The sequence below is a fragment of the Heteronotia binoei genome, chromosome 1 (assembly GCF_032191835.1).
Source record: "Heteronotia binoei isolate CCM8104 ecotype False Entrance Well chromosome 1, APGP_CSIRO_Hbin_v1, whole genome shotgun sequence".
NCBI lineage: Eukaryota > Metazoa > Chordata > Lepidosauria > Squamata > Gekkonidae > Heteronotia > Heteronotia binoei.
In genome coordinates, this window is record NC_083223.1 from 221,083,595 (window position 1) to 221,111,080 (window position 27,486).

The 27,486-nt window shown below is 43.0% G+C and overlaps 1 protein-coding gene across 1 annotated transcript; it reads right to left on the reverse strand.

Moving 5' to 3' along the window:
• LOC132587351 (solute carrier family 22 member 7-like) lies at positions 1–26,206 on the reverse strand. The gene is made up of 10 exons (XM_060259631.1): positions 25,782–26,206; positions 20,674–20,777; positions 17,581–17,735; positions 16,058–16,226; positions 15,044–15,167; positions 10,234–10,340; positions 7,847–8,061; positions 4,307–4,415; positions 2,373–2,579; positions 1–245 (listed from the first exon to the last, which is right to left on the reverse strand). The coding sequence occupies exons 1-10, from the start codon at positions 26,157–26,159 to the stop codon at positions 56–58; spliced, it is 1,758 nt and encodes a 585-aa protein (XP_060115614.1). The 5' UTR covers positions 26,160–26,206; the 3' UTR covers positions 1–55.
• Positions 26,207–27,486: the final 1,280 nt, after the last annotated feature.

A 27,486-nucleotide genomic window follows, 5' to 3' on the forward strand; every position in this document is an offset into this window, starting at 1 on the left:
TGATATTGCATAATAAGTGCAGTGAGTGTGGTTCCATTATTATATCCAGAATTTACTAACACCCAGAAGTATCAATTCCATTTGCTAGCAATTTGTTCTTAGGAGGCAACTTCATGTCACAGTCACTGTTGGCTTCCTCTTGTTGACAAAGAGGAACATCTGTGCTAATTGGACTTATAGGCCCAAGAGCAAGTTCTGTAAACATACTTTCTGGGGATGTTTTGGTCCTCAGGATATTTTTATTTCTGAAGAAAAGAATGAAAAGAGAACCAAACTTAGTGTGGTAACTGAAAGGTCTGAAGGAGATGTTTCTAAGCATTTAGCTTTGGTTCTTTAAGCTTACCCACTTATGACATAATATTGTGTACCAAAATGAAAATCCAATTTCTGCTCCAAGATTTAAAAAATTATGTAAATGATAGACAATTTCTATGCAGACATTTACAGTGTCTATTCAGTGGAAGACTGAGTTTGCTGTGACCCAGCAGACCTTTCATGAAATAGATTTCATTTTTGTTTACCCATGGGGAGTGTGATCTGCATCCTCAGGGAAGACTGGATGGACTGGGTGAATACTTGTTGGTTCTACACAAGCTAGGCCCCTGTGCACAGAGCCAGGGCTTTTGATGCCCTAAGCCCCTGATCCCCCTCAACACCTGTGGTGACAAGGGCAAGTGTGGTGGCAGTAGGGCAGCACAGTAAGGGAGAGCAGGCTCAAGTGCCTCGAAGCGCACCCATCGCCATGCTGCTCCCTCTCAGCCTTCCTGCTGGGTCTGTGCTTCTGCCAAAAGCAGAGTCTCAGGAAGGCTAAGCAGGGACAGTGGGGTGGTACGTGCATTCAGAGGCACTCAGAGCCTGCCCTCCATTGCCACAGAAGTCTTCTGTGGCAAGGGAGGTGGCTCTGAGCGCCTCCAAGTGCACCTACCATCCATGGTGCCCTGGCTCCCCTACCGCTGCCCGCCCACAGCACTCCTGATAGGTGGTGAAGAGCAGCTGAGAGGTGGGTTGCAAGTGCAACCCACCCTTGTGACCAGGTGGCCATGTACCTGTCCTACTGGGACATACCAGTCCTGCCTGTGTAAACATGAATTTCAACAGATGGATACCAAATGGAACTGAGGACAGATTGAGTGTACTGATGGTGAGGCAGAGAAGAATAGGCTGTTGAGTATTGTGAATCCATCTTTCATATACCTTTATTCTAAAGACCTGGCAGCCATTCTGAAGTTCACTGTTTGCTTAGACAAATATGCCTTTGGAATAGGTCACACCTGCGTGAACAGCCATTGTACAGTCTCTCATGGAACATTCTCAGCAGAATAGTTAAAACTTTTTTGGACCAAGGCCATGTAACTTTCACAGTATTTGAACATTTTCATTGCCAAGCCATCTTGGAGGAGACGACTGAGAGGTGATATGATCACTGTCTTCAAGTACTTTAAGGGCTGTCATATAGAGAATGGTGCAAAGTTTTTTTTTCTGTTGCCCCACAAGCTTGGATAAGAAGCAACGGGTGGAAATTCAATCAGAAATTTTTTTTGACTAAACATTAGGAAAAACTTCCTGACAGAGCAGTTCCTCAGTGGAACAGGCTTCCTTGGGAGGTGGTGGAGGTGGCTAGACGGCCATCTGACAGCAATGCCGATTCTGTGAATGTAGGCAGATCATGAGAAGGAGGGCAGGAAGGGTTGCACCAGTGCTTCGTTCTTGTGGCCCAGGAAAATGCTGGTTCACCACTTTTGGGTCAGGCAGCAATTTTTCTCCAGGCCAGTTTTGCCAGGGATTCTGAATAGATTTTTTTTTTCTTTTTGCCATCTTCTGGGTATGGAGCAGGTGTCACTGTGCATGTGAGTGTGCACAGGGGAGATACTTGTGCATTTCCTGCATTGTGCAGGGGGTTGGACTAGATGACCCTGGAGGTCCCTTCCAACTATAGGGTTCTATTATCTTAATTGTATCTTATTCTGAGTCAGTTGCTTATTGTCTTTAGGGATCAGTTTTAGTAGGGCTTGGGGACAGCCGGGCTTATGATTCCTTCTAGTTCTAGTTTACTGGAGAAAGTATTTATCAACCAGTTTGTGCATAGATTCAGTTTGACTCTGTCCACAAGTGAACCATGCATGTGCAAAAATATGAAGAGTCTTCAGCTGAAGTCAGCAATTGAAGAAATGGCAATGAGAAAATTCATATAAGCAACTAAACTGACCATGGAAATGCACTGTTTAGAGATTCAAAAAGAGAATGGTAAATATAATTTTGTCTATTTTATCCAATAGATATGGTTATCCTCCAGTAGTGAAAAAGAATAGCAATAAAGATATACCTTACTTTAAATTCCAGGAACCCTTGTATCACCTGACTCAGCTACTCACCTGTCATCTTCCACATCTTCAATAGTTTCTGGCAATTGTCTGTTGGTTGTTTCTGTTAGCAGAAAGGCCGCCATTCCAGACAACCCTGCCACTGTACTGAATATCATAGGTGGGAGGTATCTCCAGGTATCATCCAATAATATGACCATAGGAGCTAAGGAGCTGGCAATCCGTGCCACAAATGAACAGCAGCCAATGCCACTTTGCCTGCCAAGAGAAGAGGGACCAACATTACTATGCTACAAAAGCTTCCTCCTTTGAAGTCACACGTACGAGTGGTTTGAACTTGGCCTTCTTACCAATGTTCCCTCTAAGCTGCAGAATCTTATGAGCAAACATTCTAATTTATGAGTTACTGGCATTAAAAGTGTGAGTTGCTGCATAAATTAGTGTGCTCTGGGGTCATCCTTCCTGAGCTAAGACAAAAATGTGTGAGCTGGAGGCAAAAAAATCTGTGAGCTAGCTCACGCTAACTCAGCTTAGAGGAAACACTGCTTCTTACGTATTTAATAGCTTGATGGTAGTTCCAAGATCTCCCCCTACAATGGCCAGAGTGGCTTCCAGTGTATATGAATCAGAGTTTGCGGCCATCTCTCAAAGGTTGGCTGGTAGTCAAATGATGAAGATCATGAGAAGGAGGGCTACATCAGTACTTAGTTCTCATGGCTCTTTCTTACAGCAATTTTTCTCCAGCCCAGTTTGGCAAGGTTTTTGCCAACTTCTGGGCATGGAGCAGGGGTCACTGGGGATATGTATGTGGTGGTGGGGGAAAGTATTTGTGAAATTCCTGCACTGTACAGGGGGTTGGACTACATGACCCTGGAGGTCCATTCCAACTCTATAATTCTATGATTCTATGACACTGGATTTGTAGTGTTTTTCCTATCATGACTTTGTTTCCTCTGTCACAGAGTTGTGGAGGAATGACCTTCTTCATTGACCTTGATAACTTGAGCTGGTGTAGAACAGTGTTTAAGAAAGGTAACAAGCTGTGATCCAGGAGGTACAATGGTTTAACTTTCATGTTGCCATAAACTCATTAAGAGGTAGCCTTAGGTAAGCCATTCTCTCCTAGTCTCCCACCTGCAATGCAGGGTAATACTATTGCCCTGGATTGTTGTAAGAACTACTGTGATAATGTATGTTATGTGTTCTGAACATCAGAAGTACGGTACTTTTTAAAATTATAACTTGTCATGGTAGCTCAGGGGGACCATCAACTGGGCAATTATCTGTTTCAAGAAGCCCTTAAAACCTTTGTGTTCCAAGCTACCTGGAAGATATTTAGAAATGCATCAAACTCCCTTGGAAGCCGCATTAAAAACATTTACCTGGTTTGGCTGAAATATTGCGAAGAAAATTAATTTGATTTTTTCCATGTTGAGAAAAGATTAGATTTGGAAGGTGGAAGACATGTAAATAAACAGGTTTTTCATAAAGTTATATCCAGAGTTCACTCCTCCAAAAGAAAATGGATGTATCCTGAACTTCTTGGCACCAAAGAAAGGGGGAACTTAAAATAGTATATTCATATTGCATTATCAATGTTTCTCACAGAGACGGGTTTGTATGGTTTTCCTGTTGCTGCTGCCGCTACCAATACAGCACAGTGGCAATGGGGCTACCACATGGCAGATCTCTTTGCATTTTTCCTGCCTTAACCCCACAGCAGCAGTAACCATTTCCCCAACTCATCCCATCAAGGAAATCTTTCTGCGTTTTTTTCTTTAAAATCTGCATTTGCATATTGTAATAACATTATATCAGTCTGTATATCAGGTTCTTTTGAATTCACAAATCTCCACATGCACTATATTACAAAATGTAGCATGAAAAGAGACGGTAACTGAAAAAAAGTGGATTTAGTTTCCTTCTGTCCCCATCGTTTTTCAGTATGTGGGTTGTTGATTTCATTAAGTGGCTGAGGTCCTTACCTGAGTACAGTGGGGTAAAGTTCAGCTGTGTATAGGAAGACTGTAGTGAAAGAAGCTTCAGAGAAACCCTTCCCCAATATGGCCACAGCAGATCGGACATGTCCATGCACTGACAAAGGAAAGAAAAAAATATGATACCCAGTGTCAGTACAAGAAAAAAAAGATACATAAAGACAGGTCAAAAATATAACAAACAGTAGTGGTTAACTACTCATAAGTCTATATGCAGTTGCCGTCTATATGTCATGTGTTCAAATGTTAATAGAGTTCTAAGGTCTTCAGTTCACTGATTTACCGGAAGTGGGCTCTTATCTTTCCAATGATGCAATATGAGTCTTTTAGCTGCAGTAAGGGCACAGAGGGTCCATTTTTGTTGACAATTAGTTAGCCTCCAAGAGATGAGCAGATAGTTTAAAAGTATATAAGCATCCTCAAAAATCAATTAACATTCTAATACAAAACTGATATGAGCAATAACTTCTTCCCAGAAAAAATGAATAATTGGACATGCCCAAAACATATGTTTAAGAGATGTACCCTATAAGTTAAAACTTTACTCAGTTTACTGTCACTTTACTCAGTCCTTTGCTGAAGAGTTGCTGTGGTGTCCAGAGTATCCTAAGCATAATTTTTTGCTGAATAAATCTCAACTTAAGATCCAACGAGTAGGTATACACTTCAAGAATTGCCCTATTTTGCCATTGTTTTGGCAAAATAGGCAATCCTTATTCAATTAGTTTCTGAGACTCTGCATATTATATTTATTGACATTTTTTTCCTTTTCTTTTAAAAAAATATTTAGTTTTTCCTCTTGTTCTTTTTCCTATGTTTTTAAAGATGTTTTAAAAATATCAGTACAATAAACCTTACAGACTAACATTTTATTCCAGCATCAGTCTTCATGTACCAGAGCCTACTTCTACAGATGCTACAAGGACACAGGGACAGTTGGGGTTTGGTTTTTAAAGAAAAAGGTCAAGAGATTATGAAATTTAGGAAGTACAGAGGAGAATATAATTATTTAAATTGTTATAAGTATTTATTCACTTTTTATTTTTGAAATAATCTTTATTTATAATATACACCAATCCAACATGACACTGCATTAAACCAAAGACAAATACACATTTGCTACAGAGAAGATACAAATATAGAATGACATACATTAGAAAAATAGCAAGTTCCGACAATAAGTCTTATTAGGGACCACATTTTGCTGAGTCAAATATGACACTACTGGAAACCATACTGCTGTAAATTTTTCTTGATAATTTTGTGAGTTAGTCATGAGATGCCAACTAGTAATTTTGCAATGAACAAACATTCCCACACCTTATTTTGCCAGGATGTTAAAGAAGGTGGGCTTTTATCTCCCCATTTAGAAGCAATTACAATCCTAGCAATTGGTAGCAGAGTTGTAATCAAAATATTTCTGCTTTTGTTTCCAAAGCCCACTGGTAGCAAAGATAACAAGAGGATTTCTGGCCTGACAGGAACCATGACTCCTGTTATACAGAGATCCTTCGCTAGGTATACTAAACTTGGTAACACCTGTAGTGGGTGAGGAATCATAGACTCACAGTTACAGTGAGATAAGAATCCTAATTCTCTATTCAACCTAGTGGAGAGGTAAAGTTAAACTTTTAAATATATCCCAGTTCAGCAGTTATTCAAAGATCTGGTTGAGGTGAGTCTTGGGATTCTTCTCTCACTCAACAGACAGAAAGGAGGAATAGAAGAGAGAGTGGAACATTCAAATAAAAGGGAGTGAGAAGGACATGAAGGGGAAACAATGAGGGATGATGACTAGGCTGTATTCACAGCCTTAGTTAGGGATGTGCATATGAATATTTCTGCAACAAAATTGTATCCAAATTTTGCTGTTTTATTTTGGCTCAGGGATAAGTAAAATGGCAAAGGCATCCCTGAAATTTCAGGATTTTTAAAATTTATAGCCTGAAATCTGTCCCCCCTTCCCCAGTCAGTTTTGGAATCAATATAGGTAGACCTTGCAGGTATATAGGTAGACCTTGCAGCTGAGCCCAGATGCCAGGTCTACCACCACTGTTTTCAATCTGACAGACCTGGCTGCCTTTCTCCAAACACCAGCTCTACTAACCATTGAAAACTGTGGCAGTAGATCTGGCCTCTGAAGTCTGGATGCCAGATGTAAAGGTAAAGGTAGTCCCCTGTGCAAGCACTAGTCATTTTTTACTCTGGGGTGATGTTGCTTTCACAACGTTTTCATGGCAGACTTTTTACGGGGTGGTTTGCCATTGCCTTCCCCAGTCATCTACACTTTTCCCCCCAGCAAACTGGGTACTCATTTTACCAACCTTGGAAGGATGGAAGGCCGAGTCAACCTGGAGCTGGCTACGTGAACCAGCTTCCACTGGGATCAAACTCAGGTCATGAGCAGATGGCTCTGACTGCAGTACTGCAGCTTTACCACTATGTGCCATGGGGCTCTTGGATGCCAGGAAATGGCTAAATGCCTTTGCCAATCTGTTTGTCATGTTTTGTTATATTTGTAGTTTCACAATGTTTTTTGCTTTTTTATCTATGATTTTATAGTCATTCAGTTTTAATTTTGTATGATTTTACCATTTTAAATGCTGCCTTAGATTGTGAATAAACTTTAAACTAAAAATACCCCATATGTTATTTTATTTATTTATTTATTTACGTACATGTTTAAACTGCCCTCCCCTATAAATAGAGCTCCGGGTGGTGTACATCAAAGCCATTTACAAGTTTACAATTTTCAAGAACATAATTTAATTTACAGCTTAAAACAACAATATATGTAACCAATAGATGATGATAAACTGCCCAGAGTATGCCACTGCCCAGTGGGAGAGAGGCTGGGGGAGAGACAGGAGTGGCAACTGAATGGAGCCATTGCTGTCCTCAACCAAACACCTGGCAGAACATTTCTGCCTTATGTGCCCTACAGAACTGCATTATGTCCCATGGGGCACAGATGTTATTCAGCAGAGAGTTCCACCAGGCTGGGGGCAGGGCAGAAAACACCCTGGCCCTGGTTGAGGACAGCTGGATATCTCTCAGGCCGGGGACTACCAGGAGGTTCTTATCATGTGAGTGTAGTGCTTTTCAAGCGGCATACCAGGAGAAACGGCCCCAAAGATATGCAGGTCCCTGACTGTTAAGGACCTTAAAGGTAAGTACCATAACCTTGAAACTTAGTCATTTAAGTAAGAGTCTCAGGGAGGGTTCAGCATAACGTTGGCACAAAGCTGTTGATTCTTAGCTGATCAATTTGTTATGAGGCTATTTTTCCCCCTTCAGGAAATTTTTATGGTTGCATATATTTTAAGGCTTCAGTCCTTCAACCAAATTACACCTGTTCAAGTTCTACTGATTCTCTGCAGGTATATAGCTGGTTGCAAGACTGTATTCCTTTCAGATTTACACTGATTTTTTTTCCTTTTTCCTTCTCCTGCAAAGAAAATGGGACATCAGATGAAGCTTGGATTAAATGGCTAACAAGGCTACAAAGCTGGCAAATGAACCTCCCACCTGCAGGTATGGATGCGTTTAGTGCAATAAGGAATCCAGTCACAATCAGAGTCCATGCCTGACAGTGCCTGCGCCCAATGCGATCTAAGACAAAATAGACGCACACTTTGGCAGGGATCTCAATGGCCCCAAACATAAACTGTGTCACATACGGATCCAGGCTGAAACCACTGATATTTAGGGTGATGCCGTAGTATGTGAATGATACACCAAACCTGCAAAGCAAACAGAAGGTCAGCAACCATTAATCAAATCAAATGAAAAGATAATAATGTTTAAAGGTTAAGGTAGTCCCCTGTTCTAGCACCAGTCGTTTCTAACTCTGGGGTGATGTTGCATCACAACGTTTTCACAGCAGACTTTTTACGGGGTGGTTTGCCATTGCCTTCCCCAGTTACACTTAACCCCCAGCAAGCTGGGTGCTCATTTTGCCAACCTTGGAAGGATGGAAGGCTGAGTCAACCTTGAACTACCTGAACCCAGCTTCCACTGGAATTGAACTCAGGTCGTGAGCAGAGCTTGGACTGCAGTACTGCAGCTTACCACTCTGTGCCATGGGGCTAAAGCTGCTTGTTGAATGGGCACTGATAGGTAGATGATCATTGGTTAAATGAGCATCATTGGTTAAATGGCCAGTGGCTGCAAACAAGAAGACATACATACTAGCCATGATGTGGACTGAAACCAGAGTAAGATGACAGTAAGAGGTTCATGAGATGATGTGTATGACATGAGTTTGGTCAGGGAATCCCCCATCCTGACTTGCATCACATCTAACACCAGCAAAATAATATTCCCAAGTGCTGCAGGGATAGATTCAGCAGTGGAGGGGACTGTTTGTTCCACTGTGGGGCTCCAGGTGTAGTGGCCACAGCATGTGGTGTCCCCCCACTGCAGCTTGAAAACCCGTTGGAGAGGAAAGTCTGAAGCTCCTCCTCTTCCCATGCTATGCTTGTGAGCTGACTCCACCTCTGCAACATTTGGGAACATTTGTTCCTTTATGTTACATGTGACAGAAGTCAGGCTAGCCCCACTCCAACCCAACTTGTGTCATATGCAAAGGGTTTTTTTAAGCAGGAACACACAGGAATGCAGTTTGGGCTAGCTTGGTGGCGGGGGTGTGGCCTAATATGCAAATAAGTTCCTGCTGGGCTTTTTCTACAAAAACCCCTGCATGAAATGATGGTGACACCAGGGTGTGTGGCTTAATATGCAAAAGAGTTCCTGCTGGTTTTTTTTTCTACCAAAAAAAGTCCTGGTCATATGTATTGTCTAGTTGAGCCTTAAGGCAGAAAGATTTCCACCAATGAAATCGAGAGGTGAATTTCATCCATTTGCCTTCTACCATCACAGACCTCCAATTTCTTTCTCATGCTGTTCCTTGGAGTTCCCTTTATCCCAGGTATAGCATTTCAGGGGGTATTTGGGCTGCAGAAGGAGAAGGGAACTATTTTGAGGATAGAAATCCCTGTGGAAATCTCTGTCTGTTCAAAGGCTATTCTTAAAAAAAATTAATAGAATCATGGAAGGGACCTCCAGGGCCATCTAGTCCAATCCCCTGCACAATGCAGGAAATTCACAAATGCCTCCACTCACCCCACTTACTCTTTAAAAATACTAGCACTAGCTTTGTTCATTGGTGATTAGTATATTATCTAATCCTCTTGAAAAGAGGAAAGAAGCCCTTTGAAAGGGAAGGAAACCCTCTGCAGTCCCAGCAGCTACCACTAATTTCTGGTTGCTACAAAGCAAGGTCAAGCTTGGCTGATGTATGTATATAGTGACATGGACTAGGTTTCCTACCCTCCATACTAGCTGTAGAAAAAAGGAATCATCTCTGGAAACAGATGCTTTCTGTTAATGGTGGTGGCAATGGAAGAGAAGTATTGCTATAGCTTTAAACAGCTGGAGTGAAAGGATCACATAGATATACCAAAAATGTCACTGACATCTCCTCCACAACCCCAAGGGAGACAATAACACCAAAATCGGTTCATACCCAAAGGAATGTACTGCAATTGTGATGAAGGTTTTACAAATCACAATAAATCAGCACTGAAAAAAATGATATGACAACAGAAATATGGAATTGCCTTGGCTTGCATGCTATGCTGGATATAAAAAATGACCTCTTTTGTACATGAGAACAAGGGAGATGATAAACAAATGGAGTTGCCCCTTTGTATCTAGCTTGCCCACAGCAACACACATATACATAGATACACCTATATATAAGAAAGTCCATCCTGATAAAAATAAATACATAAATTTGCATTCTAATTCCCCCTGCAATTAGATGTAACAGCTTCTGAGAGATGATCTGGCTTCCTTCTCTTAGAAATGCTGGAAATAATTACAGTCCTCTAATCATATTTCAGAGCCCATACCATACAATAGTGGAACAAAGTGTAATCTTCCTCAGCTTAGACGTCTTCAGCAAGTGCCAGTAGAAGTAGTTCCATGACTCATCTGTAATCGCTGTCTTCTGCAGGACCTAAAATTGCAGCCAATGGTGCAGCAGAGAGAAAATACCTCTCAGAGTCTTGTGCGCCACTTTATGAAGACTAGATCCCATCCCAACATTACAGATGATCCTAACTATTTCCCCAGGCAAGGAAATCAGTATACAAACCTAGCATTTACATTGCTGTGACAAAACTCCCTGATGTAGATCCACAAATAGAGAGCCAACATGAATCCCTGTGGATATGAATGTGTGCAATACCAACTATGAACTTTCCCATGAGAACATAAAACATAACTGTCAAGTCTGCTTTATGCCTTATTAGTCTAGTCCCAAACTTTGGTTCAGGAAATGACTCCTGGGTAAAAACCATACTGTATTCAGATGCTGCTAGCTCCAGCTCTCCGTTCCCCCCTCCCTTCCTTTGTTATGTAGCCATGCTTTGCAACTCGAATATGGGAACAAGATTACTGTGCCTTCTCAGAGATAATCGGTGCTAAGGAAGTGCCCAAGGCCAGCCAGGCCTGAGAACGATAAAGTAACAACAATGTGTGAATGTGCCCCGCATAGAGTGTCCCACCCTAAGGAATTCCATGATTTGTACCTTAAATGTTTGCTCTTTGTATATGCTCGCCAGTCTCTAAATCTTTGTCTACAAGTCCTGCAACATGTTACAATAAACTAGAAACTTTTATCAAGAAGGTCTCGTTATTGAAACATCAGACTTGACAATAACAGTCCTGCTTGATCAGCATCAGCCAAAGTTCAGTCCAATCCAGAGTCTTGTTTCAGCAATGGCCAAACAGAAGTTCCAGGAAGCCACTTAGCAGGGAAGATCCAGGTTGGGGGATGCACTTTCAGCAGGGAGAAGAGACGGAGAAGATGGCACCAAGACCTCAAGGGCAGCTGGGTGGACACAGCCTCAAAGGCCAGTCAGCCATTCTGTTGGTGGGAAGGGTCTGGCCTGACACCAACACAGTTGAGCGAGGCTGGATGGCAACACTGGCAGCTATCAGAGGAGAGAATGTGCTCTCAGCCTTGTTTAGAGCTGGGGTGGGTTGAGGCTTGGAGTGTGGGAGCAAGTCTGGATGTTGGGGAGGCATTAAAGGCAGTGGTTAGGCACACAGTGGGGTAGGTGAAGGAGGGAAGCATGCCCTGGAGGGGAAGAGTGAAGTGAACTCCTTCCCCGGAAAGCCCACAGGAGGCATTGCCACAGTATCTTGCCAGGAATAAAGGCTACTTTGATCTCAGTTTGTTGTTGCTGGTGTGCTATTTATTGCAAGCAAAGAGGAGGAGGAGGAGGAGAAGGGGAAGAAGAAGAAGAAGAAGAAGAAGAAGAAGAAGAAGAAGAAGAAGAAGAAGAAGAAGAAGAAGAAGAAGAAGAAGAAGAAGAAGAAGATGATGATGATGATGATGATGATGATGATGATGATGATGATGATGATGATGATGATGATGATGATGATGATATTGGATTTATATCCTGCCCTCCACTCCGAAGAGTCTCAGAGCGGCTCACAATCTCCTTTACCTTCCTCCCCCACAACAGACACCCTGTGAGGTGGGTGGGGCTGGAGAGGGCTCTCACAGCAGTTGCCCTTTCAAGGACAACCTCTGCCAGAGCTATGGCTGACCCAAGGCCATGCTAGCAGGTGCAAGTGGAGGAGGGGGGAATCAAACCCGGTTCTCCCAGATAAGAATCCGCACACTTAACCACTACACCAAACTGGCTCTCTGCACACTTAACCACTACACCAAACTGGATAATAGAGTTAAGATCTATTTCTCAGACTGGTGTGGGTACCAAGCCTCCATGAAGCTTGGGATATACTGACCACCCATACCCCTAATCTAGGCAAAAAGCCCCTCCCTCAGTGTTCCCTCTAAGCTGAGTTAGTGTGAGCAAGATCACAGATTTTTAGGGTCTGGCTCACATATTTTTGTCCTAGCTCATGAAGGATGGCCCCAGAGCAAAATAATTTATGCAGTAGCTCACAACTTTAATGCCGGTAGCTCATAAAGTAGAATTTTTGCTCACAAGTCTCCTCAGCTTAGAGGGAGTATTGCCTCTCTCACTTGTTGCAGTTCCCAGGAACTGGTATTTAGGTAGCACACCATTTCTGAACATGCAAATTCTATGTACATAATGTGGCTAGCTACTTTTAATGGTGATTGTGGTGGAAAGTGTTGTCAAATTACAGCCGATTTATGGAGGCCCCATAGAGTTTTCAAAGCAAGAGACATTCAGAGGTGGTTTGCCACTGCCTGCTTCAAACACACATTCACACTACCTACCCACAATATTCATACATAACATGCTGTACAAATAACACACTTATACACATACATATGCTGCAACAGCTGAGCAACACTTTGCAAGTGCTGCCTTCTCTTCCAATGTTCCTGCTCTTCTCAACATATGTTAATATAGGAAAAGCGTATTAGTCATTGCCTGTGGCCATGGCATTCATGAATCAATTGCTAATTATCAATTCTTGTTCCTGAAGGAGGGAGAGGTCCTCTTGCAGTCAAAACAATTGATCATGTAACAAAATGTATTATAATTAGCAGAGCAATTTCAAAATTAAGGTAATAAAAATCAGATCAATGAGCAATGGTTTTGACTAAAGAGAAAACAATACTTAAGCCTCCAGTCTCGATAAATGATAATTAATCATTGATTCAGGAATGTCACCACCAGCTCTGTGTGTACAGGATATAGTTATGCTAGAAGCAGAGGAAATGAGCAAAATTTAAAGAAAGAGTAATTATGAGAAACTTAAATCAGGTAAACCACAACGAGCAAGACTTGCTGATCTGAGCTCTGTTGCTGGGCCCCTCCGCCATTCCCACAATGAGCACCAGCCAGCAGGAGGAGGCTGCACATGCAGGGGAGCCAGCTGTGAAAACGGGGTAGGTAAGGAGTGGGTGGGATCCAAGGGCATCTGGAACACATAGGGCCAAATACCCGTGACTATACTGAATGCAACCCCCTCTCTCCACAGGGCCCAGATGCCTGTCCTGGCATGGTGCCCCTTTCTGCCTCTCTCTCCTCAGTAACCATCTGACACATTCGCCTACTGCCAGCACTCTGCCTGGGTAGCACAGCAATGGCGGAGAAGGTACTGTGTCTGGTGATATGAGGCATGCATCAGTGAGCTCCATCTGTCAGACAGCCCCTCCTTGGATCATTGCCACCTGATCCAGCAGGGCTCTTTTTATGTTCTTAGGATGTCAGGGGGCACATTGAGCATGAGAATATGGGAACATGTAGGATGCAGGAGACATTTTGGCACCCAAGTCACCAGTTGGGGTGATGCATCTCCTGGCAGCCTTGGAGGGTGGCGGCGTGGCAGCCAGAGGATGAGCATAGCCCATTATCTTTCCACCATTCCATGGGGTTCACCACCACCCCAACATACCACTTCCCCATCCACAATCCCATGTCCGGGAGACTCCACCTGCAGGGCAGGCTGGTGGCAGGAACCAACCCCCAACAGTGTGGCTGGAGCTTGGCCGTAGGTGCATGGGCAAGGGCTTGAGGGGAAAAGAAGCCATGAGCTGCTTCACTGCCCTCTGCAGTCGAATGCCCCTGTGGAGCCCTATATTGCACTGAGACAGCCAACACAGGGAGATGCTGGTGTTGGCAGCTGGAACTCCTGTGGGCAAAATTTAAGGCTTTTCCAATCCCCCTCCCCGAAGTTTTCTGTCCTGTTTTTGACATTTGTTTTGTCCCCTTGAAAAGTGGATGGGGCAACAACAACTTCAGAGATAGGAATTCCCACGTTCTGTGAACAGTAGATATTCCACATCATCAGTTTGTGGGTTCATTGCTGCTGGTAAAGGACATCTGAAGAAAGAGAATCCTTTCAGAGCTTCCAGGCCTTATGATTAAGATGCCAGAGGTTGTGGAAGGAACCAGACATCCATATGGTGCACATAGGGTGAGTGCTCTTAGCTCTGAGAACACTGGCCCTCAGGATGAGAAACAGGAGGCACAACACCTTTAGCAGTGTTTCTTGTTATAGTCACTGTTTTTGGCAAGAGGTCAGCTGGAATCCTGAAACACACAGTGGCCATGACCCTAATCCTGTTTTGCAAACAGATTCCTATAAAGTCCATACTCGGTGGCTCTCTTTTGCTCCAGCCTCTTGTTTGCATATCCAAAGTAGCCTGAGATTGCTGGGATCCACCCAGCCCTTCCAGCGCTCCCTATTGCCAGCATTGCTTTGAGTGGCAGAAGACAAACAGTGGTGGTGGCCTGTTTTCAGTGCTTAATACCAACAAAGGCAGCCCCTAGTGAGCTCAACAGGGCAGACCAGTCCCTCTCATTGGTCCCTCCAGTGTTACACCTTACTTGGTGATACACCCGTGTTTGGGTCAGTCCACTCCCTTAGCCCATTTGGCTGCCCCTTAGGATAGCACTGTGAGTTCTACAGCTCTCCTGACAGATGAAAAAGTGAGTACTTTACCTATTCACTACTACCTGCTTTTCTGGAATATGTAGGATTGCTTCATTAGTGCCTTCATTAGGACTGCAAAGCAAGGGGCTTGTTATAACACAGCCAGTTTTCATTCCCAGGCCAGTGCCTATTAATTATAGCATTACTAGTATTTTTTCATGATCACTGCACCTGGCTCCTCATGAGTCACCTAAATAGCACCCCCTTCCTTGCTTAGAGGTTGCTCTTCCTCCAGCCTTCAAACTGGATTATTTTTAGGTATTCACTCACTTCCATGCTTATCTTGGAGTGGAAGTCCTTCTTGCCATTGACTTTGGCACATCTAGAAAGGTAGGAGTGTGCTGACTCCACCTCCTTCTTCGTGAGAAGCCACCGGGCAGATTCGGGGAGCCACCTGGTCAGGGACAGAAAAAGAAAGTTTGATTATTGTACACTGGGCAGTTTACGCATTAACATTTGCCAGAAGAATGTGCATCTGAAACATGCACATCTTTCATGTGCAGATTTCTCTGGGCATTCCAGCTGCACCACAGCTTTTAGAAGTGCCAGGCACTTGTACACCCAGATGGCTTTGGGTTCTGTAGTGTTTGATATTGCTTCTGGAAATAGCCAATTTTAAGTGTAGTATAGTGGTTGAAGTATCAGACTAGAACATGGGAGATCTAGGTTCAAATCTCCACTAAGCTATGGAAGTGTGTTGAATGACCTGGGACTTGACACACACTCACAGACTAACTTACCTCACAGGAGATAACATGAAGGAGAGGAGAATGATGTGAGCCACTTTAAGTCCCCGTTGGGGGGAAAGTTGGCATATAAATGAATGAATTAATATTTAAATGAACTAATCATATGGCAACAAGTATGCCTTTGCCACCAAGTAAACATTAAACTGATTATTGCAATACTTCTAGAAGAAGAAATAAATACAGTTCAAAGATTATGAGTGAGAAATGACCCAGCAGAATGAATCGCAAAGACAGAAATCTGGATGTAGTCCCATTTCAAGAGATTCTTCTTCAGTATACAAATATCAAATAGACAAAAAATATTGTTCAGACTTCTTATAAATAATGCATTTGCTACAATATGTAACAAAGACATTAAAGCCAGATTTTATTTTTGAACTCAGTTCACTGACCAGGAAGGGCAAGGAGTATAAAAAAGAAGAAGCTGGGAAAGACTGAGAGAGGATGAACTTGACAACGTGGGGTTGGCAATATATGAAAATGTCTGAAGTTCATGGTGGGTATTGAAGTTTAAAAGAGTTCCATGTCCACTCACCACCAAATGACAATACTGAGGAGGCAGGGAGAAGTAACAGCTAGCAGGAGCCACTGCCAGCTTCGGATCAGATAGGCCAGCAGTGCCAAGACTATGTATCCAACAGACCAGGAGATGCCACTGATGGTGCCACAGAAGGTGCGATGCTTGATGTCTGTCCACTCTACAGCTGAAAGATAACAGCATACACGTTTGGGATTCAATTCAGCCTTTATGTGAGACAGCCAGTAACTGTCAGTTCGATTGTCAACTACAGCAAAGAAAGTGGCTGCAGTCACACACACTGAATAATGCGCTTTCAATCCACTTTCCAACTGGATTTTACTTTGTGAACTGGCAAAACCCAGTTGGAAAGTCGGCTTATACTCGAGTATAAGCCGACCTGAATATAAGCCGAGGCTTTTAATTTTACCCCAAAAATCTGGGAAAACTTATTGACTCGAGTATAAGCCGAGGCAGTTACTGGTAAACCTATGGTACCTTTCATATACCCTATACAGTGAATTGTTTTACTTCGTGGCTGGTGCTCCCACGGCTCCCGCCTATGCACTCATCTCGAGTCCCCCTCCCTACTGGCCGCCTCACGCCCGCCAATAACAAAAGATACATGATGCGCAAAAGGAAATACTTCTTTACTGAACCATTAATTAAATTGAGGGATTCACTGCCAGGGAACACAGTGATGGCTACAGAAATAGATGGCTTTTGACATGGGCTAGAAAGATTCTTGGAGGATAGGTCATCAGTGGCTACCAGGCATGGAGGCTAACGGGAATCTTCACATCCAGAATCAGTAAACCTCTGAAACCCAATGCTAGGAGGCAACATCAGGGGAAGCTCTTGGCCTCTTTGTTGGTCCTCCAGGGCAGCTGCTGTGTCAAACAAGAAGCTCAACTAAGAAAGACCAGACTAAGAAAGTCTGATCCAACAGAACGGGGGAGGGGGGCAGTGGCTCGATAGTAGAGTATCTGCTTGGCATGCAGGAGGTCCCATGTTCAATCTCCATCATTTCCTGTAAGAATTCAGGTAATAGGTGATGTGATGGACCTCATCCTGGGACTCTAGAGAGCTGCTGCCAGTCTGAGTAGACAATACAGACTCTAATAGGCCAGTCATGTTTCAGTATACGGCCGCTTCATATATTCTCATGTTAACTAATCAAAAGCCCTTTTATATGGCCTGAACCCTTTGGGCAGGAGAACTGTATTGCTTGCCATTGATACTTCAACAGATAACCTCTGATTCATGGTTGTGACACTTGTGCAACAACACAGGAATCACAATAGCAATGGAAACCCTATTTGGTGAAGCAATAAACACATTTTTAAACAAATGAACATATACAGTAAATGCACAATAACAGATGCTGAATGTACGAGGAAGGCTGAAATGCAGCAATGTGCATGACAGCTGATGTGTGACTAGAGAGTAGGAAGAGCAGAAGAGCAGATATCAACAACCTCCAACCACTGAGCGAATGCTCAAGTGTTTCCTGGATTCACTTCTCGTTCAGGATTTCTCACCTAAGATCAAGGAGATGATAGATATTCCTGTGAGCCCCACCCCACAGAGTGACCTCATGACAATGAACATCAGGTAGGACCCTGAAAATGCAGCCATGGTTCCAAAAAACAGCGTGACAGCAAAAGCAAGCAGAAGAATCCTCCTCCGGCCAAATCTGGAGGGGGGGGGAAATCAAACCAGAACACTGTTATCATTATCCTTCTTGAGAGCATAACACAATTTAGTTATTTATTTGATTTATAGACTGTTCTCCCTCAATGGCTCAGGCTGGTGTACAGCATTTCAATAAATACATATATTAATCAATAATAATTAAATACAATTTAAAACAAATTAAAACAATAGCAATCACAAATAATATAGGTGGTGTTGTATACCCATTTATACCCTTCCCAATAAAGAAGGAGGAGGAGTTAGAGGAGGCCAGGCTCGATGTCAAACTATTTTTGTTCTCAGCCATAGGCCTGGCAGAATATCTCTGTCTTGCTGGCCCTGCGAAACTGCACTAAGTCCTGTAGGGCATGTATGTCACTAAACAGAGAGTTCCATCAGGCCAGGGCCAGGCCCCAAAAGATCAAGGACTGGAATAGGGCTGCCAAGCTTCTGGGCTGGGCAGGGGTTCTCCTGCTTTGGGGGTTCCCAATCTGCTGGCCTGCAGTGAGCCAGTGGGGGGTATCCCCGCCCAACATCACCTGTGTGATGACATCACTTGGAAGTGACATCATCGCACTGATAACATTGCACACTGGCTGCTCTGGGCGTTTCTGGGAAAACTCTATGGTTTTCCCAAATGGTCTAGCAATTTGGGAGGAAAACTCTATGGTACTATAAAATTTTCCTCCCAAATTGCTAGAGTGTCCTGGGAAACCATAGAGTTTTCCCATAAACATCCAGAGCAGCCGGCATGCAATGTCGCTGGCACGATGACGTCACTTCTGAGTGACATCATCATGCCACACACGCAATGCATGCGTGAAAAAAGTCCCCTGCCAGAGGCCAATGTTTCCTGGCAGGTCATGGCAGAGTGACAAGACTTTATTCACAAAAAAGCTTGCAAAGGCTTCACAGTGAATGGCCAAATTACTTGACTTTTGGGTTCTCTCTGTAAGAGAAGTTCTCATTACTTTAAATCTGGGATGGCCAACAGTAGCTCTCCAGATGTTTTTTGCCTACAACACCCATCAGCGCCAGCCAGCATGGCCAATGGCTGGGGCTGATGGGAGTTGTAGGCAAAAAACATCTGGAGAGCTACCATTGGCCACCCCTGTTCTAAATAATTGTGCTGGACAAGAGCTTTTGGATGCAATGGAGACTGTGAACAGTTCCTTTTTAGCAGTCTTTACTGCTATCTCATAAGTTTTCATAAACGACCTAAACATAAGAACTGCCTTGCTGGATTAGGCAAAAATATTTTAATCTTTACTGCACCATTCTCACCATTAAGATTTGCATTCAGATAAATGTTTGGGACGGAGGGAAGGAGGGCGTTTGAGATCCAGCACACTCCCCTCAACAAGGATCTACAGTTTAAAAACATGCATTCTTTGTTGTAAATAACTTGTGTGGAGTAATGTTTCACCTTCAGTACCCTATCTATAGACTGGGAGCAATAGGAGCAACCTAACATGAAGCGGAGAGATCTGCAAATGAATCTGCCAAGTATGTTCCAAATTGGCAAAGAGGATCTATTAGGGATAAGAAAGGGGGGGGGGGGATTGACTCAGATGGCAGCCAAGACATGAAGAAGGAGAGAAGAACACTCCATCTACCACATCTTCCCCTAGTTTCCAATAATCTCCTGCAGCATCGGTTTGTTCTGATTGAAAACATACAGGAAGTGGAACAGATAGGTGCTCCTCCGTGGGTCACTGACATCAGGAACATGTTGGGGGGGGGGGGTGAACTACCCTGTAACTTCTGCCCTTTCTAGCATCCCTGTAATACTGTTTCACTTTCCTTCATCTAAGAGACGTTTCCCACTCATCGAAGAAGGGGACGAGGGGGGGGGGGCAAAGCCTTACTGTTACAGGCAGCTTTACTGTTAGAGGCTGTGAAAACCCACTGAATTTAAAATTGCTTTAAAAAGATGGAAGTTTTAATAGAACACCTGCAACAGAAGAAACATCTTTGAAAAATTCAAATCATCTGCACTTGAAATCTGGTCGGCCCTGGCACTTTATTCTTCCCCAGTCCTTGAGCGCTTGAAGTCTGAAATTGACATGATGAACTGAAACTGACATAATGAACTGAAAGAAAGGTGTAAACTTGTTCTCTTGCACATTTACCTTGTTTTTTGGAATTTATAGTGATATTAATGATTATATTGTTTAAGAGGTAGTTGACTAATAACATATTTTTGAAATAATTTTCAGTCTTCTTCGTTATTTTTCCACAGTTTTTTGCAGCTTTATATTACGTTTCTGTTCTGTGGGACTCTAGGTTTCACTCACCACAATCCCCAAGTGGGGGCAGGGGACCCCGGGTTTGGAGGCCCTCCAGAGCTTCAGGGTCATTGAGGCGGTGGGAAACAGAGGGAGATGTCTGCTGGAGCATAGGGTATAATGGAGAATTAATCCCAGAGTATCAGGGGCTCTGGATGGGCAGTTTTTTGAGGTAGAGGTACCCAATTTTCAGCATAGCATCTGACAAGTCTCCTCAAAATGTTCTACAAGTTTCAAAAAGATTGGACCAGGGGGTCCAATTTTATGAGCCCCAAAAGAAGGTGCCCCTATCCTTCATTATTTCTAATGTAAGGAAGGCATTAAAAAGGTATGTGGTCCCCTTAAATGTGATGGCCAGAACTTCCTTTGGTGTTCAATTGTGGTTGTCACAACTTTGCTTATGGCTCCATTCCCAATGTCTCCTGGCTCCATCCCAAAGTCCCCAGATATTTCTTGAATTGGACTTGGCAACCCTATGGCAAACCCCTTCTGTTTGTCTCTTGCCTTGAAAGCCCTGCAGGGTCGCCATAAATTGCTGCAACATGACAGCACTTTCCACCACCATGTCACATTACATGAGCTTTTGTTGGTTTTATCTGCCCCAATATTGGGGGGGGGGGGATCAGGTTAGGAAGATAAACAAACACTCACCTATCAGACAAGTAGCCAAAGAGTACAGATCCAAGGGTAACTCCAATAAAGAAGAAGGTAGCAATAGCTTGGTTTAGGCCTTTCTTCTCACACACTAGGTCCCACTGAAACATTGGAACCAATATCATTAGAGCTTAGACTGGCAAACTCTAACTTTCCTCTAGTCAAAGTTGAGAGATGTTATGTGTCTCCATGCTTCTGATTCCTCTGGTCTATAGTGCTGATCATCACCTTCCTTGCGGAGAACTATGGAAGGCAAATGTAGGCCTGCACAATTTGTAACCAATATAAACCAGCATGGCTGTAGATTTAAGGAACCTCCTGTTTTTTGCTACTTGCCTGGCACTATGACAATTGATCTAGATTGAGCCCCCTGGCAAGTCACAACGGCTGCCTTCATTTTAGTGGTACAGGTTGTGCAGACAAGCAAATTATAAAAGGTAAGGAGGATCATGTGGCTATAGGTAGCTTCATGTAGCCAAACTTTACAAAAGGCAGTCAGTGCAGTAACTGTTCTCCTTTTGATGAGTATATCTATGGCATCAATTGATATCTAGAATATGCAGTGCTGGTATAAAAACTGTCCATATATTAAGGGATCTTTTATGTACTACTGGCAGTTTCTTTACATGTAGTTCTTTACATATGATACCACTGCCATACAGAATCATATCTAGAAAATTTCATAGTGGGCATAAGAACCTACACTAATTGTCACGAACTTTATTTATTAATTTATTTATTCACATTTCTTATCCCAGACGGGCTAAGGGCAAGTCACATCAGAGATAAAACGATTATAGAAAAAAACAAAAAACATAAAATCAAACAGACGAATTCACAATTAAAATTAAATAATTACAGTTTCAGATGGCATTCATTTAAAAAACCTAGTCCCTGGTTGAACAATGAATAGATGATAATGATCAAAGCAGTGCTAAGTGGGCCAGTATGTGGCAGGGAGGTCATATTGATGGTCAGTGATGCCTACCACTTCAATTAAAGGCCTGGCAGAACAGCTCAGTTTTACAGGCCCTGTGGAATTGCAACAGATTCCACAGGGCCCAGATCTCCAGTAGGAGCTTGTTCTATCAGGTAGAGGCCAGGACAGAAAAAGTCCTGGCCCTAGTTGAGGCTAGATGGACATTCTTTGGGCCAGGAGAGTGTAAAGTTCTCCCTGGGACATATGGGGAAGAGGTGGTCCCTAAGATATGTTGGTCCCAGGCTGCTAAGGGGTTTAAATGTTAGCACCATTATCTTGAATTGGATCTGGTACTGGCAACCAGTGCAGCTGGCAAAGCGCCAGCTGGATACATGCTTATAGAGGCATTGCAGGCAGCAGGCGCACTGCCGCATTTTGCACCAGCTGGAGTTTCCAGAGCAGGTTCAAAGGCAAGCCCGCATATAGTGAATTGCAGTAATCTAACCTGGAGGTGACCATTGCATGGATCAATGTGGCAAGATCCTGAGTGGAGAGAGAAGGAATCAGCTGCCTGACCTGTTGGAGATGGTAAAAGGCAGACCTGACAACCGCCATGACCTGGGCCTCCATAGAAAGTGAGGTATTCAAGGTAAATCCTAGGCTTCTAGATAGATATTTTAGGGTCTATCTGAATGTTAGCATCTCCACTTTTCAGTGTGATGGCTTACCATGAATAAAACCCCCTACATTTCTTTCAGAATCACTGTTAAGATGCTCAAGGAGCATCAAAGGTGCAGTTACAAGCCTCTCACTCCCTGCACAGGGCTTAGCCTCTTCTTTTGATACTGAATTACTGCATTGCTCTAATTCCTTCATCTGCAGAACAGACATATGTTCTCTTATTTATTTATTAAAATATTTATAGCTCACTTTCCCAATAAAAACATATCCAAATATAATCACATAAATAAAACTGTGCAGTGAAATCAATCAGGCCAGAAATAATCTTCCCTCCCCTCCTCAAAGGATGAGACAGTAGAAGACAACTGAGAAAGCAAAATATAACCACAGAGGCATAGAGAACAGAGCAGAATCAGATTAGGCCACAATTAGAAATGGAGGGGAAATCTAACAAAAGATTCAACATGCCTCCACAAAGAATTTAAACATTTGATCAGAAAGCACTATTTCAAATCTCTTCTCAGCGTGAATGTTGTTTGTTGCATTTGCTCATTAATGTCATAAACTAAAATGTATCTTAATGACTAATAAACTTGTCCATACGTACTTTAAAATGCATGATTATATTTGTGTCAGTGTGTGACAACAGTGCTCTTCTATAGCTACTGCAGTGGCATGGGTTCGCTTGAGTTCATAAAAATGGCTCTCAGCACAAGAAACTGACAATGCAATCCTAAACAGAGTTAAACCCTTCTCATTAAATTGAAGGTGTGTAACTCTGTTTAGAATCGCACTGCAGATCTATGCTAATGCGGTCTGAACTCACTGAGGCTCCAATGGGAAAAGATCTTGGTGTCATAGTGGATAGTGCAATTAAAGTGTCAACCCAGTGTATTAGGGATTATTAGGAAAGGAGTTGAACATAAAACAGTCAATATTGTACTACCTCTGTATTGATCTATGGTGCAGCCTGATTTGGAATACTGTGTGCTGTTCTGGTCACTGTATTTCAAAAGGGACATCACACAGCTGGACAAAGTACAGAAGAGGGCAACCAAGATGATTAGAGGTTTGAAGTGCCTTCCTTATGGGGAAAGGCTGAAGAGTTTGGGAGTTTTCCGTTTAGAAAAGAGACAACTAAGGGGGGCATACAGAGATTTATGAAATTATGCATGAGGTGGAGAAGGTTGACAAATAGAACTTTTTCTCTGTCTCCCAAAATACTAGAACTTGAGGGCATCAAATGAACCTGATGGGCAGTTGATTTAGGGTGGACAAATGGAAATACTACTTTACACAGAGAGTGATTAAAATGTGGAATTCGCTGCCAGAAGATGTAGTGGTGGCCAGAGGAATAAACAGCTTTAAAAGGGGATTAGATAGAGTCATGAAGAATAGGTCTAGCGGTGGCTACTACCTATGGTGACTGAGGGGAACCTCCATATTCAGAGGCACTCAGTCTCTGAATCCCAGAGCCAGAAGGTAACATCAGGGAAGGTCTCAGTCTCTATGCCCTGTTATTGGCCCTCCAGAAGAACAGATTGGTGACTGTGAGACTGGATGTTGGACTGATGGTCTGATCCAGCAGGGTTGTTCTTATGTCAAATAAGTAAAATAGTAAGATTGGTAGCCATGAACTTTCCCCTTTTTAACTATCCTGAGCACTGAAATTCCCAAGGCACCCAGAGTACATAGGAACCCTCTTCATTCATAATCGCCTTCCTTCCTCCTATACCCTTTTTTTGAAATTGATTGTTTTGAGAGTTTAATTTCTTAACTTTCATTTATTCAAACTTTTCTAGTTCTTATGATTGAGAAAGAAGCTGGCACTAAATAGATTTTTAGGATGCATCCCTAGGAAACCATGAAGAAGAGGAAATTTAATTGGCAATAGCAACCAACTCCTTCTCTATAGCAGGGGTGGCCAACGGTAGCTCTCCAGATGTTTTTTCCCCTACAACACCCATCAGCCCCAACCAGCATGGCCAATGACTGATGGGAGTTGGGGCTGATGGGAGTTGTAGGCAAAAAACATCTGGAGAGCTACCGTTGGCCACCCCTGCTCTATAGAATACAGGAAGCAGTTGAGAGGTAGCTTTCTAATTACCCTTCTGTGCTGTCTGGATTCTGTTCTGACCTGGAATTTTGTATTATATAAAAGCAGGGATCCAGATTCACCTGGGTCCCATTTGTGGTCCTATGGGGAGGGGTAAGAGCGAGGGCAGCCTTTTGCTGGGTGAAGGGGGTGGGCCAGGGCCAAGCACGGGAAGCAGGAGCCCAGCCCAATGCTGGCCTTGTGGGCTGTCTCTGGTGTGGGTCAGAGGGCAGGGGTGGCCAGGAGGGACTTAGGACACAGCACCACTGGCACCTGCCCTCTTTGGTCATTGGATGGCTTTTTATATTATACAAAAAGGATAAACAGACCATGCACTGTGCATTTTTTGGCATACTAGATGGTCAACAGTTTCAGATACACTGTTTTATGGCACATTGAGACAAAACCAAAATTGCATGTTAGAAAACTCACTTATCCTGTTGGCATATCAGATTTTGTAATATTGGCTTTTGAAACAGTGAAATAGATTATAGAGACATGATGAATGTGTAAATCTAAATTTCTACAGAAAGTGTGCAAATGAAGCGAGTTTGCATATTGCCTTTGTAACTGTTTTGCACTAAAGTCCACAATTACCGATAATCTTGATCGAGGCAGATCTCTGACTTCTGTGATTTCTGCAGGCATAACCCACACCCCTTCAAACATGCACTAAAACTTGACTGATGGGGGGGTTTTGCTTGGTTTTCTCCTTAGAAAGCCAAATTCTGTGCCCAATGCTACTATCTGCATTTTTTAAAAGTTCCCTTAAAACTGTAACATGCAAAGAGCCTGTGTTAATTAGTCCAGACTCCAGGAGTTCAGCCTGTGTTGTTAATTCTATAGGAATCCCGTTTTTTAAAAAAATTCAACACGTTGGGGACAATTGCCCAACTCATTCCAGTGCCCCTTCCAGCTGGCAATTCATCCTGCCTGAGTTTCAATGTTTTTACTTGCAAAAGGGAAATAGGCATTCCACTCTGATCTCATTCAGTTGGATCCACTCAGTCTTGCCTATTTCCCCTTCTTACTACAGTCTCCTTCAACATTTCATGTTGTCAGAGGGGACCCTTCTTTCCTTTGTTACCAGCAGAAAAGCTGATTGGATCCAACCCATTGGGAGGGGTTTCAATATACAACATCAGATTGGTGTTTTCTAAAAACCACCCATAGTTTCAAAGACTTAGGTTTATGAAGCAAGAGTATAAAACCTGTCAGTGGATAGCCTTGGGATAACAGTGGAAGATAAAATTTTGGAAGGAACTGGACCTTTATGTTTTTTTAGTAATCTCCTGTAAATAAATAATGAATTTATTATTATCCTACTCAGGATGTGGCAGCTCATCCTCTTGCTCCACAATCCCAAAGGAAACAGCATGGCTTGTAAACAGGGGTATACCAAATGCTTACCTCAGTAGCTGTGGTTGATACATACTGTGAGTGATCGTAGACCCATCCCTGCTGGCAGCTCTGAATGGATGATGTGTTGTCCATATCCTGGGAAGAATTTACCAACAAGTGATACTGTGGTCTAGAGAACATTTTACAAGAACTTAGTGTCCCATCAGGCTCTCTCGGGAGGCTGGTGAGGAAAATTTCATCCTGGCTAAGGTTGGAAATGCCAGTGACATTTGAGATAATGCAGTGATGAGATGGTGAGGCGGAGATGAAATTGTGCAGTAGGAAGTGCATGGGAATGACCAACCTGGGCAGACAAAGCATCAGGTAAAGCAGCATCTGATATTTCCCAAATCCATCCACCTCCAGAAGAAGTTCCTCAAATTTCATTATTTCTTGCAAAAAAAATTGGGGACACAGAAGTTGGAGGAGCTGAATGACTGAACAGAGGAGCTGGAAGAAGTCTGGCTGCTGGTCGATTAAGTACTTTAAACAGGCAAATTAAATATGGTTAATTTAGCAGCCTTACAGACCTAATGTGCATCTAGTCATGCGATTTGAGAGAGACAAGCCTTTTATAATGAGCTCACAAGATCTGTTCTGTATTCTTCCTAGCTGATCTTGGGAGAACACACAGTCATAAGTGGAAAAGGGAATGGATAGGAATGTGCAGTGATAAGCAGCTCCAGAAAGAACCAGATGCAGCTATATTCCATGCAGTGGAGCTCATAAGGCTATAGAAATAATAAAGAATCTGTGATTCTGTCAGCTCTATGATAATAATTTCAAGCAGGTTCATAATGAAGACCTCAAAAATGGCTAGACCACAAGCATTTTTATAAACAAACCTTTGTACATTTACTTTTTATAGTAATCTGTGGAACATCAACAGCCTGGGGAAAAAGACACAACCAATTCATCTAATTTATGAATTCTTCCATGCCTGATCACTTGGAGGCAATTCTAGTCACTGGAGATCAGATGAGCAGTTCAAACTTTATTTAAAGCACTCCTGTTAGAATCTGTACTCAAACTTTGCTTTAAAAACATAAGATTCAACACCTACACATTAGTGTATTACAGCTTATTTGGTCTTTACCCTTCAGTTATAAAAACTGGAATGTGCATTTTCTCTGTGGTAGAATGGTGGAGTCTTCCTGAAGAAGCTAAGAGCCAAGTAGCCCTTTAGACTTACACTGTTGATTTCTGGTCATATGCTTCATGTCCTTGTTTTCCTCTTTAAGTCAGAGCTCCCACTCACTAGGGTTGTCAAGCCCCCATGGTGGTGGGGGTCCCTTGCCACCATGCCCCGTCACTCCACCACTGGTCAGCTGGCCAGTGGGGGGAACTTACTCTGAAAAAGAGGGAGGTCTAGCCAATGTGCGGCAACACACCTATGTCATTGCCCAACATGACCTGGAAGCGACATAACGTTGAGGTGATGCTCTGGTATTTCGGCAAAACCGCTATAATAGAAGCCAGATTTACCATAGAGTTATGTGTCTCCTTGATACAATGATGTTACTTCCGGATCATGTGGGTAATGATGTAGGTATGTCACTGAACATTGACAGTTTGTGTACATAAGCTAAAATGTGCCACAATCATGAAGATGGGGGGTAGATCAACTTTAACAGCAAAAAAGAATTAATGTCTGAGGAAGTGTGGGATGCCCCCATAGGCATTTCTTTCCCCATTTGGGCTCTCATGCTGGAGT